Source organism: Falco punctatus, assembly GCF_963210335.1.
Source record: "Falco punctatus genome assembly, chromosome: 6".
Classification (NCBI taxonomy): domain Eukaryota; kingdom Metazoa; phylum Chordata; class Aves; order Falconiformes; family Falconidae; genus Falco; species Falco punctatus.
The window spans coordinates 24,455,270-24,472,113 of NC_137585.1; the positions used below are offsets into that span (position 1 = coordinate 24,455,270).

At 37.6% G+C, this 16,844-nt stretch overlaps 1 protein-coding gene across 7 annotated transcripts in view; it reads right to left on the minus strand.

Annotated features, from left to right (window-relative positions):
• Nucleotides 1-16,844, minus strand: part of ERC1 (ELKS/RAB6-interacting/CAST family member 1) — a 302,544-nt gene that overhangs the window by 110,009 nt on the left and 175,691 nt on the right. For 3 of the 7 annotated variants that reach the window (XM_080393513.1, XM_080393510.1, XM_080393509.1), the window contains 2 exons: nucleotides 10,672-10,803; nucleotides 7,557-7,610 (listed from right to left, as the gene is read on the minus strand). The exons of 1 other annotated variant lie outside the window; for it this stretch is intronic. In XM_080393513.1, coding sequence (XP_080249639.1) covers nucleotides 7,557-7,610; nucleotides 10,672-10,803 — 186 coding nt within the window. The remainder of the gene's footprint in view (nucleotides 1-7,556; nucleotides 7,611-10,671; nucleotides 10,804-16,844) is intronic. 3 more of the 7 variants (XM_080393514.1, XM_080393512.1, XM_080393511.1) reach the window with 1 other exon arrangement.

Sequence of the window (16,844 nt, forward strand, 5' to 3'; positions counted from 1 at the left end):
CAGGTGGGGTCTCACCAGAGCAGGGTAGAGGGGGAGAATCACCTCCACACTGAATACAAAATGATGAAATTTTAGAGAATACAGATACAAATACCAACATAAAGAAGTAATTTTCCATGATCACTATATAAATCAATGACTAGAGATTTTATTTTCAAAACCACCTCAGCGGGCTAACTTGTATATTTGAAATGATTGGCTTTCTAAACATAGACCCTTCTTGTATAAAAAAGAAATTACCATTACAAGACAAAATGTACTTGAAATCTGTACTTTTTTCTCAAAATGAATTAGGCCAGCAAAACAAAAGGTCTTGCAATTACAAGTCAGTAGTAAGAACAGTACAAGGACTGAAAAAAACACAATTAACATTTCTTAAAGTGTCACTCACTCTCTCAGAGGACAGTTTCCTACTTCTCTACAGCTCTTGAGTTTTTAAACTATTTTTCATTTCACTGTGTACATTACTGAAACGATAAAGGGTCTGCAAATTTCTGCATTAGCTTTTACTTAGTTGAACTGATTAGACCACAGGACAGAGAGAATGAAAAGAAAGAGAAAAAAAAAAAAAGACAAAGACAAGAGTTCTGGCTCCATGCAAACTTGTTTGGATCCCAGAAAAATTTCCCAGAACAGATGTTAAGACATGGAAAAAGCACAGGCCAGACTTGGGACTTAAGCATGTAATTTAACTGCCTCAAGTAACATATTACAGAGAGAAAGCATTGAGTCTGACATAACTTGGATTGCCAGCAGGACCAGATGGTTTGCTTAAATCACAAGCTAATAAACCTTTACACAAAATAAGAGGGAAATGAATTATGGTTTCATCATAGCCCCATTTTCGTTAAAGCAGTAGGGTGGCTTTAGGTACTCTTAAAGACTAGATCCAAGACACTTAACTAAATTCTTGGCTATTCTGAATTAAGGGAACAAATTCTTGTAGATATTGGGAAAGCTGTTAGGCATAGCTTCTTGAGAGCTAAAAATATCAGAGAAACAAGTAAGCAGTAAGAAGAAACACCACCATCACCCCCACTCCCTGCCCCGATAAAATTAAAACGTAATTTCTGGTCTGTAAGGTAAGGACAGTTCTCAAGTAGAAAAGCCGAAAGCTCTGCCACACTGACAGCAGCAGGGTATAAAGCAGAATGGCTCTGCCTCACCACACAGGCTGGAGGCTCTGGCTCCCGCTCAAGCCCCTCTTATTCACCACCGTGCACGAGTATGCATATGCCTGTAGGTGGACAGAGGAATCAGAGGAATGCATCATGGCTACTGGCTTCTCTACTACGACAAAGGCACCACCACTAACCCTTTTGAAGCAGATATGTAAGGGGTTAAGATCCTTAACTTTTATTTTTATTCTGTAATTGTTGGCACTATAAAGATATACTAAGGTGAACAGATGTTCACCTGAAGAGACTGTTCTTCTGTACACCATACATATCAACCTATACAACTGCTTCACCTGTTCTGTGTGGCCACAGTTAATGAACATTGCCATAAGCTCCTATGCAGACAGATGAAAAATTCCTTCTTTCTCCACAAGTTGGAATTCCTTAGTTATAGATCCTATCTAAGGACACTTTGAAATAAACATAGCCGAATACTGTGCAACAATTTAGATATTTCTATACACCACATTTACGTCCATCTCAAAGATGATGCCAGATTTACAGTGCCCCTTTTGTGAAGGTCAACTGTGTATAATACTAGAGGACTATGGCAAACTGCACACGGAGAAGAGGAGTTCTGTTTTGTTCACAATAAATAGGGGAGTTGGTGTCAAAGCTGTGAAAGTGGTGGATTATCAGTTCTCCAGCGAAAAAGCAAGGTCTTCTCATCAGATCATCTGTAATATTCAGCAGTAATTTTAGGGATTAACTTTGTGCTTCTTTACATTAGTGTGTGATTTTCTTAAGCCTTGGTGCCTTTGTTTTTTAGGTTGTTAGGATTTTGTACATTCAGTATCCCTGACAGCATTCTGTGTTTTGGTGGCTTCATAGAACTGGCGCCACTGTCCCTTTCTTACAGTATTAATTGGGAAAAGGAGAGGATAAAGATAAAATGAGAGAACAAAAGATTGGTCTGAAAAGCTGCAGGATACTGTAGTTGAATGTAAATTTTCTTACCACTGTGAAAGTGTGATACTTAGGCAGCTGCTGTCTCTTGTTTCCATGAGTTGGTCTCTCATATAAAAAAAGCATCTGATAATGAAGAGGAGTTAATGCTCTGCATTGCTCCTTACTGTCTCCACTGATGGCTCCAGGCAATGACGAGCATTAGTATTAGACTGATCAGATCTGACACTACCATGTTACTCCTGCAGAACCCGCACGATAGAAATAGAGGAGTCTTTGTCAGGGAGTACGTTACTTGAGTATCAATCAAGAGTGCTTTTTGCTCATAGAGCACTGAGCTTTTGTATGGAGGGGGAATCAACATCCACAGATGTTTAGGAAAGAGAAAACTCCTGAGCTGCCAGACTTCAGGACTGAGTAAGTCACAGCTGTGTCCTGTTAGGATGTTTGAAGGTAGCTTTGACAGTTTATCTCCTAAATGAGGGCCATAAGCCATATAAATAAGCAACAGCCTACTGCTGGGAGAAGAGCTCTTGAAAAGGAAGTAAAAATTATCTCTGCTTAACACATACAAAATATTTGAGTCAGACCTGGAAAAAATAAGTGAAAAACTGAATTCTGATTTCTACTGAGGACAGAAACCTGTTGTAGTCTCAGGTATCTGAAGATTATAACAAATTACAATTTTATTTCTGCATTTCCCTCAAGTGGAACCATTACCCAAGGAAATATTCTCATTATGCTTTTTAACCTTCGCAACCATGCCAATGGAAGCTGTCCTGTTTTACTTCACATGGATCTATAGTCTCAGGAAACTGTCTTGTGTTTATCTTCTGTGGCTAGCAATAAATCTCTCCAGCCTCTTGGGAACACAGCAGCCATCACCAGGGATAACAAACAATCTTGCAAAAATTACCTTCTAAAAATCTCTTCAGAGGCAGAGAGACTAAAATATTGCACATTTAGCATATTCTGCACAATTTTGCACACACTCATTTAGCACAGCTTATTACATGTAAACAAAAAGCTCTAGAACTATGCCTAATTCATGGTACTCCAGCCACAACTCTAACCATGGATATCTTCAAAGTAACTCAAACTTTCTTAGGGTACATCTATGCTGTGATTGCTGCCAAGGCAGCAGTAGCAACTGGGCCAGAGGAAGCCTGTCAGCTCAGAATAATTGCCCTGGGATTTCAGCAGTTTTTCACAAGCCTTCTTTAGGCCATGCTGATTTCCATTTGCTGGATTTTAGACAGTTTCAGGTTACCTAGGATATGTCACATGGCAGGCAGTTTAGATACAACTAAATAATATTCGTAGTAAATATTTAATACTGTGCTATGTATGTACCATAGCATAGATTGTCAATTTATATAGCACAAATTGATTTTCCGAAGAGGAGAGACTCTGGGATTATGTATTAACTCACTACAAGTAGTGAAAAAATGGTATGCTAATTCCACATACAACTTTAACACACTTTTCCTAAAAGACATTAAGGATCATGGGCATAAATACATGAAAAAACAGTTATTATGTGAAAGCACATGCATTGCCACCTGAAGGTTGAACATGTGGCTAACTGATGAAGTACAGTCTCACTGACAAGCTCAGGAAAGTTTCCACCCCTACCAACACGTGGAAGCAAATCTTCAGCATTGTAGTTAACAGAAAGCAAACAGCAGAACCTAACCACAATAACTAAAAAGGAATCCCACCATACTGAGCCAACTGAACTCAGGCTAAAATTCAGTGAAGGCTTTGAAGGAATCTGATGCTAAACAGCAGTACAGCAAAGTCTGGAAGCTTTTGTGTAAGTAGGAAATGTTTCAGAAGAGGCATCTTTAATTTAATGAGCCTCAAGTTTGTACTCTTTTGTGTTCTATGTAGAAGAATGGTCTGGAAAGGAATAAAATTTCTTTTCTTGCACTTCATCAGTTTCTGGGGAAAAATTACTTATGTCAGAGAAAAAGAGTATATATTTTTAAAATTATTAATCTAATGTACAAGTCTAATGAACTACTCTAATGCTCTAATGTACATATTATTGGATCATACTTGCATCTAAGATGACAGTTAAAGAACACAACTGGAAAATGGAAAAGAAATTCCAAATGAAAAAAGCACAGGACTAAACAAATATTAATAGAAGTATTTGCTTGGGTCCTTACAATTCCAAGCAAACATTAATGTAATCAAATCTGTAAGACTGATTTTCTCTTGAGCCACAACAAATAAAATACTGTCTAGAGTATTTGAGAAAATAATATAACAGGTAGATACCAAGACAAAGCTTTGTCTAGAATACTTGACTATAATAAAAGGCATAATGTGAAATCAGTATTTATCTGTTAAACAATAAAAAGGGATAACAATCCAGACAAAATGATCTTAAAATCAGCATTTGTACCAAATTTCTATATAACAGTTTCCATCGGTACTTCTCATTTCATTAAATGAAAAGCTGACTTATATGGGGAAATGCTCAATGTATATTTTGAACAGAGGTTAATTATGCTCTCTAATCCTCAGTTCTCCTAGAAGTCATCAAATTTTGCCCACTTTGCAATCTTAAATGAGTGCAATAAAAACAAACAAAACCAAAGTCACCATCCTTGGAGGTATTTAAAAGATGCGTAGATATGGTGCTTTGGGACATGGTTTAGTGGTGGACTTGGCAGTGCTAGTTTAATGGTTGGACTCCATGATCTTAAAGATCTTTTCCAGCCTAAACAATTCTATGATTCCAAAACATTTAGAAGTTTTTTCCCCCTATAATATTAGAAAAAGATCTCTGTCTCAAAGTCTTTGGGCATGATTTTCTATTCATCATTTTTTTTCCTATTCATTCTTCTTTACTGGAGGCAAAAAAAAGTCTCCCACGCCCTCAACCTGGCACAGCTGAACACATCTAAGACAGAAAAGAGTAAAAATTCCACTGTTAAACCTCTCCAAAGGTATGTTACTGAATACAGAAATAATTATACACAACATGACCCTTCCCGTCTAAGCAGTGTGACTCAATAAAAATCTGTGTATTTTTAAAGGAAGAGGCTATACAATCCATTTTGATACCTGGGAAGAAGTAGTAACCTTAGGAAGAAGCAGCGCTTCTAAAAATGGCTGGAAACATATTAATTGACAAGGACACAGCGCACAGTCAATGTGCTTTAACTAGCCAAATGCTTTCTCTAACCAAAGGAACAGAATCACACCAAAGAATGAAAAATATATCTATCTTGAACAACAATAGGAAGGCTATACTTCAGGCTGACAACTGACTTAGAAAGCTGTTAAAAAATTGTATAAATAAAAGAAATTGAAATACAAGTTTTAGCACAGATTTTTTACTTGATATGAGTTAAATACACAAATGACTTCATACATGTATGTATAGACATACATTCAAAAATCAAAATGAGTTTGGCAGACTTTTATAGAAAGGAGCTTTGAAGAAAATATTGAAGAGATGTTCAGCCACAGAGAACATAAAGTGCTTAGAAAAATCAGTGAGAACCAATAAGACTACAGCACCTTCACCCCTGAACCATACCCTGGTGATCTTCATTCTCTTGGTTTATCAGACTTCTCATTAGGAGATACAGAAGAAGAGACAAAAATATTCATTAAAAGCAAATTGCCCAGCATCTGTTACAGAGCAGTCAGAATTCTGAGATTTCTAAGGTGCTCAAAACACACCTATAGGTAAGTTGTTCGAGAGAAATTCCACTTTATATTTTCCATTTACAGGGACCTGTAGGAAGTAAATTAATGTATCAGAATTTGTAAATACACTCAACATATTTTAGAAAATATTTTAGATCTATTACAGTAACAGAATGGTTACTGAAAAAATGGCATGTGTTTTAGTTTATTTTGCATTTTTAGAAGGTACTTGATAGGATAAGATCCAATATATCATAATTCTGTTGTAAATGTAGCTCCTACTTTATAGACAATGTAGCCTAAGTAAAGTATCCTAGAAAGTGAAAACAGGACCAGAATGTTGGTCTGATGAAAGTGCAAATGAGAGGTATCACTCAAAACTTGGCTAGAATTTCTGTACAGTAACTTACAGGTAAGAGACAAAAGGCTCTTTGAGGCTGTACTCTACATTCAAACCTCTGCAGACTCTGCACTTACAACAGGGAAATCCTGGTCAACAGGAGACGGGAAAAAGGAGAGGTGAAGGAGGTTCTAGTTGAATTATTAAGCTATTTCATATTTATTTCTCCTTAATAAACAGATATGTATTTTGAAGTAGGCATATGTGATAGAGATTCTCAGGAGTCTTGTTCGACTCATTTTACATGTAATATGTATCTGAAAGAATATTAAATCCTGCTGAAATAACTTATAAAGACAGTGGAAGAAAGGAATTAGTATTAAAAAATACATTTAAACAATACATTACTATTACAATATTCAGTCTTTTCTTTTTTTTTTCTAAAGTAAAGCAGAGAAAACTGCCCTGTGTAGGATAAAAACACACAATGTATGAACATAGATATAGCTATTTACAGGTCTACATACTTAACCTCTTTAAAATTAAACAAACTTCTGTTTCAGTTTATTCCACAACAAGGGCCTTATACTTTCATGAAGATCAAAACACATTTCCAGAATTGCCCTGGAATGGTGCTGGTTATGACTAAATTGATACAGAAGAAAACCTCCTGCCTCATGCTGCCGAAGAAGGGATGGTAAGATGCACCAGGACAGTGAAAGAACATTTGTGAGCAAGACTGGGCCTTCTGTCAAAGACCTCCAGCAGTTTTTTCCTAGGGAAGTAAAACTACCATTGCATTTTTGAGCAGGGAAAAACTATTATTTGATTTATTCCCCCCACCCCACCCCCCTCCCCCGAGGAACATAACAATAGCTTTACTAAAGTAAACTCAGATTTGGTTAATTCAGAAAATGTGCCTGAATCCACATTTGGTTTTGCCATCTCTAATAGAAAGAATTTTGTGATAGAAGTGTTTATCTGAGAAATCCTAACTTCAGCTTTATGGAGAGTACTTAAAAAGAAGTCTCCATACACCTTCCGACCTTCTACTTAGAGGGCTGAACTAGTGGGGTCAGCCACAGTAGTACATAACTCCACAGCTGCAAAGAATTTACAGTAATATTTACATACAAGATTCAGCAGGTGCACCAACAAAACCCGGTGAATATGTTAGAAAGAACGAACTTGAAGAACTTTGTAAGACTCCACAGTTAATATATGCTTCCAGGATATTTTGAAACATTGGGTTAAAGAGAGCAAAATTTCAATCTGAAACGGGTATCTGAGAACCATGAAATCCCGAGTAGCTTCATGGACACTGTAATTCAAATCTGAAGCCTGTAAAATAGCAGGAAACCATATATCATGAGATGATGGAGGGCAGGATTACACAGCACAGGACTACGAAAACAACATTAAATACTGGGGCAGAGGTACACACAAATGAGATGTCCTCATACCTTGAACCACTTAAAGCCAAAATGGTTGACCTCATGCATTGATTCATTAAACAGCTTCAGACAGGCAGTGAAGTGGCAGAATGGTAGAAAAAAAGATAAACATAAGAGAGGAAAGAAAAAGCATGCAGTTAAAAGCAAATTATAATCAGTTTGGACAACATTAACATTTTAAAAATCACACATATCACTCATACGTGGTCTAAGAATGTTCCTAACCTGTCATTGTTTGTAGAAATCAAAGGATTGGCCGTGACTGTTGTGTATAAAAGTGCCCCTTGCATTTTAAAACTCTAAAGCTATCTAAAGGTGTATTTCATAATTCTACAAAAAACCTCCACAGAACATAATAAAACAAAGACAGCATTCTTTTAAAGTGACTGAAGGAATATGAATGGAAAAACATTTGAAGGAAAGTCTCCTCCCTACCTTGGAAAAAAACTGACTTGCCATCGCTCTATTACTTGACTGTATTTAATTGAAACCAAAACAAAACCCTATTGGACAAAATGGGGCACAGCAGCTCTCCCAGTGCTGACTGGAAGAAGAGACTTCAGTTGCTTTTCCTTCATGCTGCCTTGTTGGTCGTATTTTAAAAACCATAACTGGTCAGAGCTGGCAGTCCTGTTGGAGTGGGACACTGCTGTCAATCAGTGATGGTATAGACTCTTCCCTCTTCTGATCCTGCTGTTTTCAATCTGTCCTTCTTTCTCCTCCTCACTTCTGTTCACACTACTACATCCAAATTAATTTCTTTTTCACAGTGCTGTTGCCCACCATATTCTATCATCTTCCACCCACAAATCTTACTCCTCTTTATTCTCTTCCTCTCCTCTCAATCTCTCTCACTGGTCCTTATGGCTCACTGACCCTCAGGCTGCACATTTACATGCCTTGCCTCACCTTTCAGATTGTAGACTCAATTCCAACTCTCTGTTCACCAGCTATTTCCCTTTTTCACCAAGCTCTGACCAGCTGATCTCATTCTGTGCCTTTCATCAGGCTTTGCTGGTGAATCCTTTTTAAAAGCCTCTTTACTGCCATACCTGAAATTTGTGCATATTCCCAAAGCACTATTTTCTTTCCATATTCTTGTTTTAGGATGCCTTATGTATAAATAAAACCTCATTTCTATGACAACATTTTCCCATTTTACTAACCCAGACTTATCTCTTCTCCTCTCCACAATACACTTGCTGCCAACAGCTCACAGTGGAGAGTCATCTATGAGGAGTTCATGCTCAACACACTAAAAAAAAGTCTTCCTTTCCATCCTGTGACTGAAATCTTCCTTACTACTTACTTTGTTTTCATCTAGGACAGATCTTTCATGTTTTTGTTAGTCTTGACAGCATCTTTGACTCAATCCTCCATTAAAGTTTACTTTTAAAAACTTGCAGAAATTAATTTATGGAATATCTCTAATATAAGACTCTTCTGACTGCATCTATATAACTGAAGTTCTCTGGTAGGATTTCTTCTGTGTCTGGATCTACGCAAAAGTCTTTCTTGTGCAGCTTGTGCCCATCTGTGCAGGAATTTTGTCTGTAGCTTTGGTCATGTTAATGCTACTAGCATGCCTCTTTGCTAGTGAATCAAATGTAAGCTACGCATCCTTTGCAAACTCTGCCCACCTTTCCATACTGAGATGGCCTGTGATCATCCTCTAATACAAGCCTTCATTATGTGTATAAAATTTGTAGATGTTCATCTCTGTGTTTACTTCCCTCACTTCAGATACTTCTAGCCCCTACAAAATTAACACACTCTACGTCCTTCTAAACCTTCCCTCAAAAAATTCAGTAAGCCTCATGCATTTTGTTCTACGTTTTGAGCAGGCATCACAAAATGGTGAGTTCTGTGGGCTTCTAGGTGCTCAAAGAACATAAAAATTGTCACTGTGTCTTGTAACAAAGAAATCAAAACATTATGACATCCTAGGCATCAAATCACATACCATTTTATTTTCCTTTGCCTCTCAGCATGGAACCTGCTGCTTTCTGAGATACATATTTTCCTTTCAAGAAGGTCTAAACTTTGACGTGGTCTACACTACCTAGTTAACATTTCTATTTCATGCAATTTTTTTAAAGGCTACAAGATGTTTGGAAAGAAGGCATTCTTGAAAGTGAATTCCATAACAATGTCTAAGATCTTAGGGTACAGCACCCAGAATTATCCTCAATACATCTACCAGCAAACAGCTGAGCTTGACTCTAGCCTGAAGAGAAATAGTTGCTTTCTTCCTGAAAACCTGGATTATTAATAAGATATTTGCATCTTCTTTTTTGTTAAAGTATGCGACACAAGAACACATGTTGGAAAAAACCTCTTAAAACATTTTAAAGTGCACTCAGAACTTTTTTAAATAGTCAGAACTATTTTATTCAAATAACAAAGAGAAGGAGATCACTCCATTGCAATGCAACTGACCAAATGCTCCTGTTTGCTAATTACAGTTAAGTAAGGAACAGTGAAAAACACTGAAGAGGCTCACAAAAAGCACAGTAAGAATGCCAGGTTCAGCTTCTACTTCAACAGCTTTATCAAAATCTCATGGAATTTTATTCCCTATTTATGGTATGTTTTCTTGATGATTACTTACCTGAGTTAAAATCAGGCACACAGATGATTCTTCAGAGTATGTCAGTAGCACAGAATCAGTCCATGCACAGAAGTTTATCCTTGTGGCTTCAACACACAAGTGTGTATTTACTGTGTGTATGCTTGGCTCAGGCCAAGGGATTTGTCTCTTTGCCCAGTTGTTTTGCCAGTGCAATGAGACTGTTGCCTATAAACACAACTCTCCTAATAACAACAATCATCTTTAAATATGTTCAATGAACACCACAGTGAACCTAAGTATGCTTACACATAGGAAGATAGCTTTGACAGGCAAGACAGATCAGAAGAGTTGCTACTTAATATTGTAAAGCTCAGGATACCTTGTATTTCTTTGTAATTTCAAGAAGATCTTACCTATGAAATAATGTTGGAACAGAGATACAGGATCATCAAACAAAACCATCTGTGTTTCACAGTAAAGCAGGGAAAGTAGTACTTTACTGTCTGGTTACCTTCCTAAGAGGACTACCAGTGACTTTATAAGATTGCAGACCTGTTTCTCAGCATTGATCCTGGCTGACTCCTCTTGTGCTAGCACCATTTCCCGCTCTGCAGTTATCTGAACACTTTCTCTGAGTGCCTCTTCCAATTCTTCAATCCGATCATCCTTTTTACGTAGATTGTCCTGGAAAATGATGGGAGACTAGGTGAAGACGACTTGTTTGGAACTATAGCCTTTTAATCAACCAAGTTTTATGTCAACCAAAATGTGTTTCTCCCTCCCAAGGCACAACTGCAGGCAAATTCTCTTCACACAAAGGAAAGGAAGATGAAGTGATGCAAGAGTAGGAGGAAGACTACAGTAAAGAGAAGGAGAGAGCAAGTAGAGCAGGACCTCAAAGCAAGAGTGCTTGCCCTCCAGGTTGGACATACCACAGTCCTGATTATACAGCATAGATAAGCAAGGGTTGCTGGTAAATAAAGATTAGTAAGCAGCTCCAAAGAAGCATAGAAGCCAGAATTGGTGGGAAGGTAGCAGGCATTCAGTGTTGCCCATTGGCTCACACGTTCACTAGCACAGAACGGAAACAGTGCTGCAGTTTGGAATTTGCCATTTCCAGGTTAAGGGGGAGAGAAGCAAACATTAGCCCAACAGTTTTCCCACTGTTCAGATTAAGTCTTTAAGGAAGTTTTTAATCAAAAATTCTCTAGAAATTATGAAGGGTTCATTTGGGCTGTCTGAATCTCAGACATTCAGGTATCAAGACTCCCTTAGAATTTATTCTTCAATTCAGAGCATCTTCACAGTTGCAAGTTCAGGTGTCCCAAATGTATTTAAAGACCATTGAAGAAAACTGTATTGCTCCTCAGAAAATATAACATTTTATTGGTTTATACAAACACTGTAACTTAGAGAAATTATATACAAAATTAATGGTATTGTTATTTGTAAAGGACACCCTCCTTACTTCAATATTGCTAAGAAAATACATATGTATCTCCTGCTTCTGCTGCAGCAGCTTGGACAAAAGACTGCAAAAGCAGGCTGTCTTGAGAGGTGTATATGAATGTCTTGGATCATGTCTGCTTAACAAATCCATCAGAAGTTACCAGCTTGATGGAAGACTTCTGCATTTCCTGTCTTGCAGATGGGTTTAAATTGAAGGGTTCAGATGAGATACTAATGCACATTTAAGTTACCACATGGGCTTTTTAGCCATCTCAGTAGCAGTGGAAGAATCAAAAATGTTTCCCTTTGTTTTTTTGCATCTTGCATTTTGTTAGATTTATTCCTTTGTCTTCCGTCCTTTTGTATTTCAGACTGAAATTTTCCACTGTTTCTCCAACAGTATTTCATACCATATAAAGAATAAGGAGATGACTGACTTGGAAAAAATTTGACCTTGCAAGCTTCATCATGCAAAAATTAGTCATTGGAGTTTAAAGAATGAACCTGACTTATTCCTTAATTCCTTCGTTCTAGGACTTGGGATACATCACCAAGGATACTTGCTGTATGAACGCCATTTCTGGCAGTCCCAAAACTGCCGCTTTCAAAGACAGTGTTCCAGCAGAGATGCAAAGCTTTGTATCAGACCAGTGCAAGACCTCTGGCACCACTGCTCTTGTGTAGAGAAAGGCTAGTATTCAACCACTAGCTCAGGCAACAGTATTTGTTATGCTTTGCAGGGAAAGGAGCTTTCTGCTGATGGTTACTTTCCAAAATGGATTCACAGGGCAAGGAATTGCTGATTTCTAAAGAAGCAAATAGAGAGGTCTACATTTCAAAAATAGGAGTTGCAGAACATGCTTTCATACTTTTTCGAAGTTTTCTGAAACACTGATAATATCTTCCAAAACGACTTCATAGTTATGATTAGCCTAACTGAAGACTCATCAAAAAGATGAATAACAAGTTTACAAAAAACCTCAGTACAGAATATTAACCGTGCCAGACAGGAGAAGTATTTACTTGCCTATCTGCATTACACAATACATATTGACTGTACTTCTTGATATATTATTCATGGATGGCCAAGGAAGTGTGGAAGTATAGCTGTCCATTTCAAACAAGAGAAGTGGGAATGGTTCATTTGAACAGTTGCATGTAAAATGGAAACTGCTTTAAAATAAGAATGCAGAATAAAACACTCTCACACATAAGGTATGTCCACTCTTCATCCCAGGTAAACGTTTGAGAAGTGAATTCAACACTGTATTAACCTTGACACCATGCAGTACTCTGAACTGTTGAGGGACAGGAGGAAGAGCAGTTGGTGGTACCAAAACTGATAAGGCAGTGCCCCATTACCTGCACTTTGAAAATCTATATTCATATATATATAATTACTTTTCCTAAAATAATACACAACCTTTTGCATATATGCAAGAGTGTTGCATGTTAAAGAAGTCTGGTGTTGACTTAAACCAATTGCCTAGAAATGATCTTAATTAGTCTAATACTAATAACCCATCCAGCAACAAGAAATTAGTTACAAGTTTTCACTTTCTGTCTCAGACAGATCTAGTTAAAAGACATGCAAGTTTACTCTTGTAATGCTGTCACAATGTGTGTAACCACCTTACAAAACCACACGGATGCCTGGCAGGAGTAGCAGATTGTTGCTTAGCCAGAGAGCCCCTCCACTACTGCAGAACAGTCTCAAGACACTTTTAAACAATAATTTCATTTCTAGCTCTTTGATTCATGACTAACTGATTAGCATTGGAATCATTATTTTTTAAAATACAAGCTGCTGTTTCAGACAAAACATACCAATAGAGAAAAAGTAAATAAAAGCAAACCAGCATTTGCCTTTTAACATACCGGCATGTACCGGCATGTTTTTCCAGTTGTTTGGCTCTAAATCTAAAACATGACAGGCTCACGCTGACCTTGAATCTGTGTTGCTGTTGCTGCTTTCCTCTTTTTAGATAAATAAAGTGTTCTATCTTTATTGTGATAAGCATTAAACTCTGGAGAAAAAATCGGTTAATTATAACTACAGATACAATTTTTTCCCTGCAGTGACTGATCCTCTGAAGCAGTGGACTAGAGTACAACTCGAGGTGGCGGTCTCCTGGCATGAAGCTTATACAGATGACTTCAGAAAAAAAGGTATTACTTACCTGTACATTAAGTGGACTCTTCAAGATGTATTATCTACCCAAATATGTCTGTGAGCCTCCCTCCCTCCCTCCCTCTCCTCCTATATCCCATGCCCATATCCATGAGATTGTGCAGCAGAGATGGAATTAAACAGGGACAGAGGAGATAGCTCTGCCTTTATGCTCACTGGTGGCAGCACAAATAAAATGAAAAACCCATTTGACACTGTGGCAATGCCAAGTGTTCAGGCAGAATAAAAATTTTTGCTACCTATACTATGATGCTGTACTGATTCCTATGAAAAACTCATTCCAATACATTTGTCTGAAAGGAAAAGGAGCTGTGACTGACTGATGCACATTTCTGGGCTTTTTCTTTCACTTCAGGAAGGAAGTGGTAGGATGTCCAAGTGTGCATGTTAAGAGGATGTATCAGTTTAATCCACTCTGCATTCATATGATGTGTAATCTCTCAAGAAGTTTTATGAAAGTGCATGAAACAGGACATATGTTTTCACCGAGGCATTTAGGTTCAATTAAATCTGAGGTATCCTGGCAAACTTCTTGGTAACTTTGTCTTGAACTAGACTCACAAAGGTCTTTATGGCCTAATTTCACTCTTTGAATTGGAATTAAGGTGGATTTCTCTAGTTAACTCTCAGGAGAGATTACTTAACAATTTGAGAAGGCAATGAAATGCTTCTTTTAACTGTCAAAAACATTTTTAGGACTAGCCCGTCACCCAGGTATGGAGAAATCATGTTCATATAACCCTGTAATTAACGTAATAGCACATTCTATCTGTGTGCTTTCATAGACCAGAAGGGAAGAACACAGTACTGTAAATGTTACGAACTGTCTCAAACAGTGAAATTATTACCTCATTACAAAAACCTACTCCTGTGAACTATTCCTCTTTCTAATCACGTATTTCCTCAAGAAGCTATAACCTAGATAACGAACCCAATGATAATGATCTCAGTCCATTCTAGACTGAGGAAAACTCTCCCTAGAAAGAAAAATCCTCCTTTGGGAATTGACCTTCCATTAGATAAGTAGAACCTGGCAACTCCAGACTGTCAGCTGCCTCAAATACTACTTAAAGCTTCCCCCACGATACAAACTGGCATTTAGTTATTGATAGAACAAATTCTTCACCAGCATTTGGAGGTAGTACATCTACAAACGTTAGGAATTGTTCAGTTAAAAAATATGAAGACCTGATTAACTGTAACTCTAAAGTGCATGCTAGTTGTTTAATATGAAAAATTGAAATCTTACTAAGTTTCTTCCATAAAGTTCCCTTGTATCCTGTCTTTGGTCACAACCAGTACCAAATGAGAAGAGGAAGAATTAGTTCTACTGTAGTCAGCCCTTTACTGAGGACTTCTGGTTTGCCATTTCAGGAGTCTACCAAAAGACTCTCACTAAATTATGGAAGGTGGATTTCTGCACTGCTGAACTCAGAAGGAAAGATGCTATCCCAAAATTGGAAGGCTACTCTTCAGAAGAGGACAGCTGATGAAAATAAATCAATTTTTTAATGAATCTCTGCTTTTCTCTGAAAAATATTTGTATAAACCTGCAGAAAAGGACAGTTACAGACACACAGGCCTACAAGGGAAAGGCAGAATCGATTATTTCTATGAGAAACAGGCAACGTCTCTTCCTGAATAGCTGCCATGCTTCTGACACTTCTTTCCTGCTACTCTAAGCTTGGCACTCCCAACACAGCAATCTGTTGGGTATGTTGCTTTTGTATAGGCGCTTTTCATTAGCAACAGCCTAAACTGATTGAAGTACTTTGCCAATACTAACAACCAGGTTTACCATTTAGCAGCTCACACAGTGTGCCAACAGCTTTAACATTTTGCTTCAGCTGTTGCAAATTACCACATCTGTATTTTTTAAAACCTAGAGGGACTATGCTTCTGTCTAACCACAGTGGGTCACAGCATGCACTACTGGAATGAGACTCAAGGGTGACAATACAGCTGTGAAAATGTTCTGAAGTGAGCAAAAAGCCATAGATACCTGTAATTGTTATGGGGGTTTATGTGTGTTTGTTTTGCTTGGTTTTTTGAGAGGCTAACTGGGGAAATGCTGCTGTAAAAAGATTTCTTTTTCACACATAAATCAATCCTATGACTCAAGACTCCTAAATTGATATGAGATTACAGCAAAAAAAAGAAGCATATATTGAGAAGACATCAACATATTATGCCCATCAAAATTCTCTTAAACTCCTACTGCACCAATGGTGAAACCAGCAGTACCCAAACATCAACAGCAGCAAACAGAATCTTAGGCCCTAAATTCTTCATTAGTGCGTAAGGCAGATTGACTGAACACAGGGATGGATTGCCTAGAGAGGCACTAAAATTTACAAACAACCCCAAATTTAGCTCACAACTCAAACCTCAGACAGTTTAGACCAATGCAAATTGCTTGGGTATTTACCTTCCACCGATTTTTTAATTAGGTGCACTATTAATATGAACCTCAAACCCATATGTTATTCCCTTGGTACAGCCCTGTTCCTCTGAACTCTCCTTGCCAGTGCCAGTGCTGTAGCATCATCATTTTACGAATACATCACAGTAGTTGTAAGGCCTACCTTTCTTTGCTCATTTTCAATCATTCAGCAAAAAACAGAGCATCAGAAGCAGCACGCATGGACAGCTAGCTATAGAAGTTCACTTGTCTTGTTTTCCCTGTTTTTCATAGCTGAACATATGACAAAACCTGCTAGTGATACACCACCACTGAGGAAATGTTTACTCAGCAGTTGATGCCACTGAATCTCTCCCACTCTCAATTTCAAAGGGAATTCCTGAAATCACCTCTGGTCTCATACATTCATTTTAATCTCTGATGTCTCTTTCTTGATTTTCATCATAGTAGAGTAGCTATTGTATTTGTGCTAGGAACTGTTTCCTTTAAGGCAGCCATTAGTTCTGAGATAGGGTTAACAGTCTAGAGATGCTATTGCTAACCACTATTAATTTTACTTAATGTAAAAAATCCTCAACATTATTACTTTCACGCCATACAGATGTTCTCCTAACTCCCCAACTTCAAACTAGAGACCATAAAAACAATTTCATGTCAGAATTA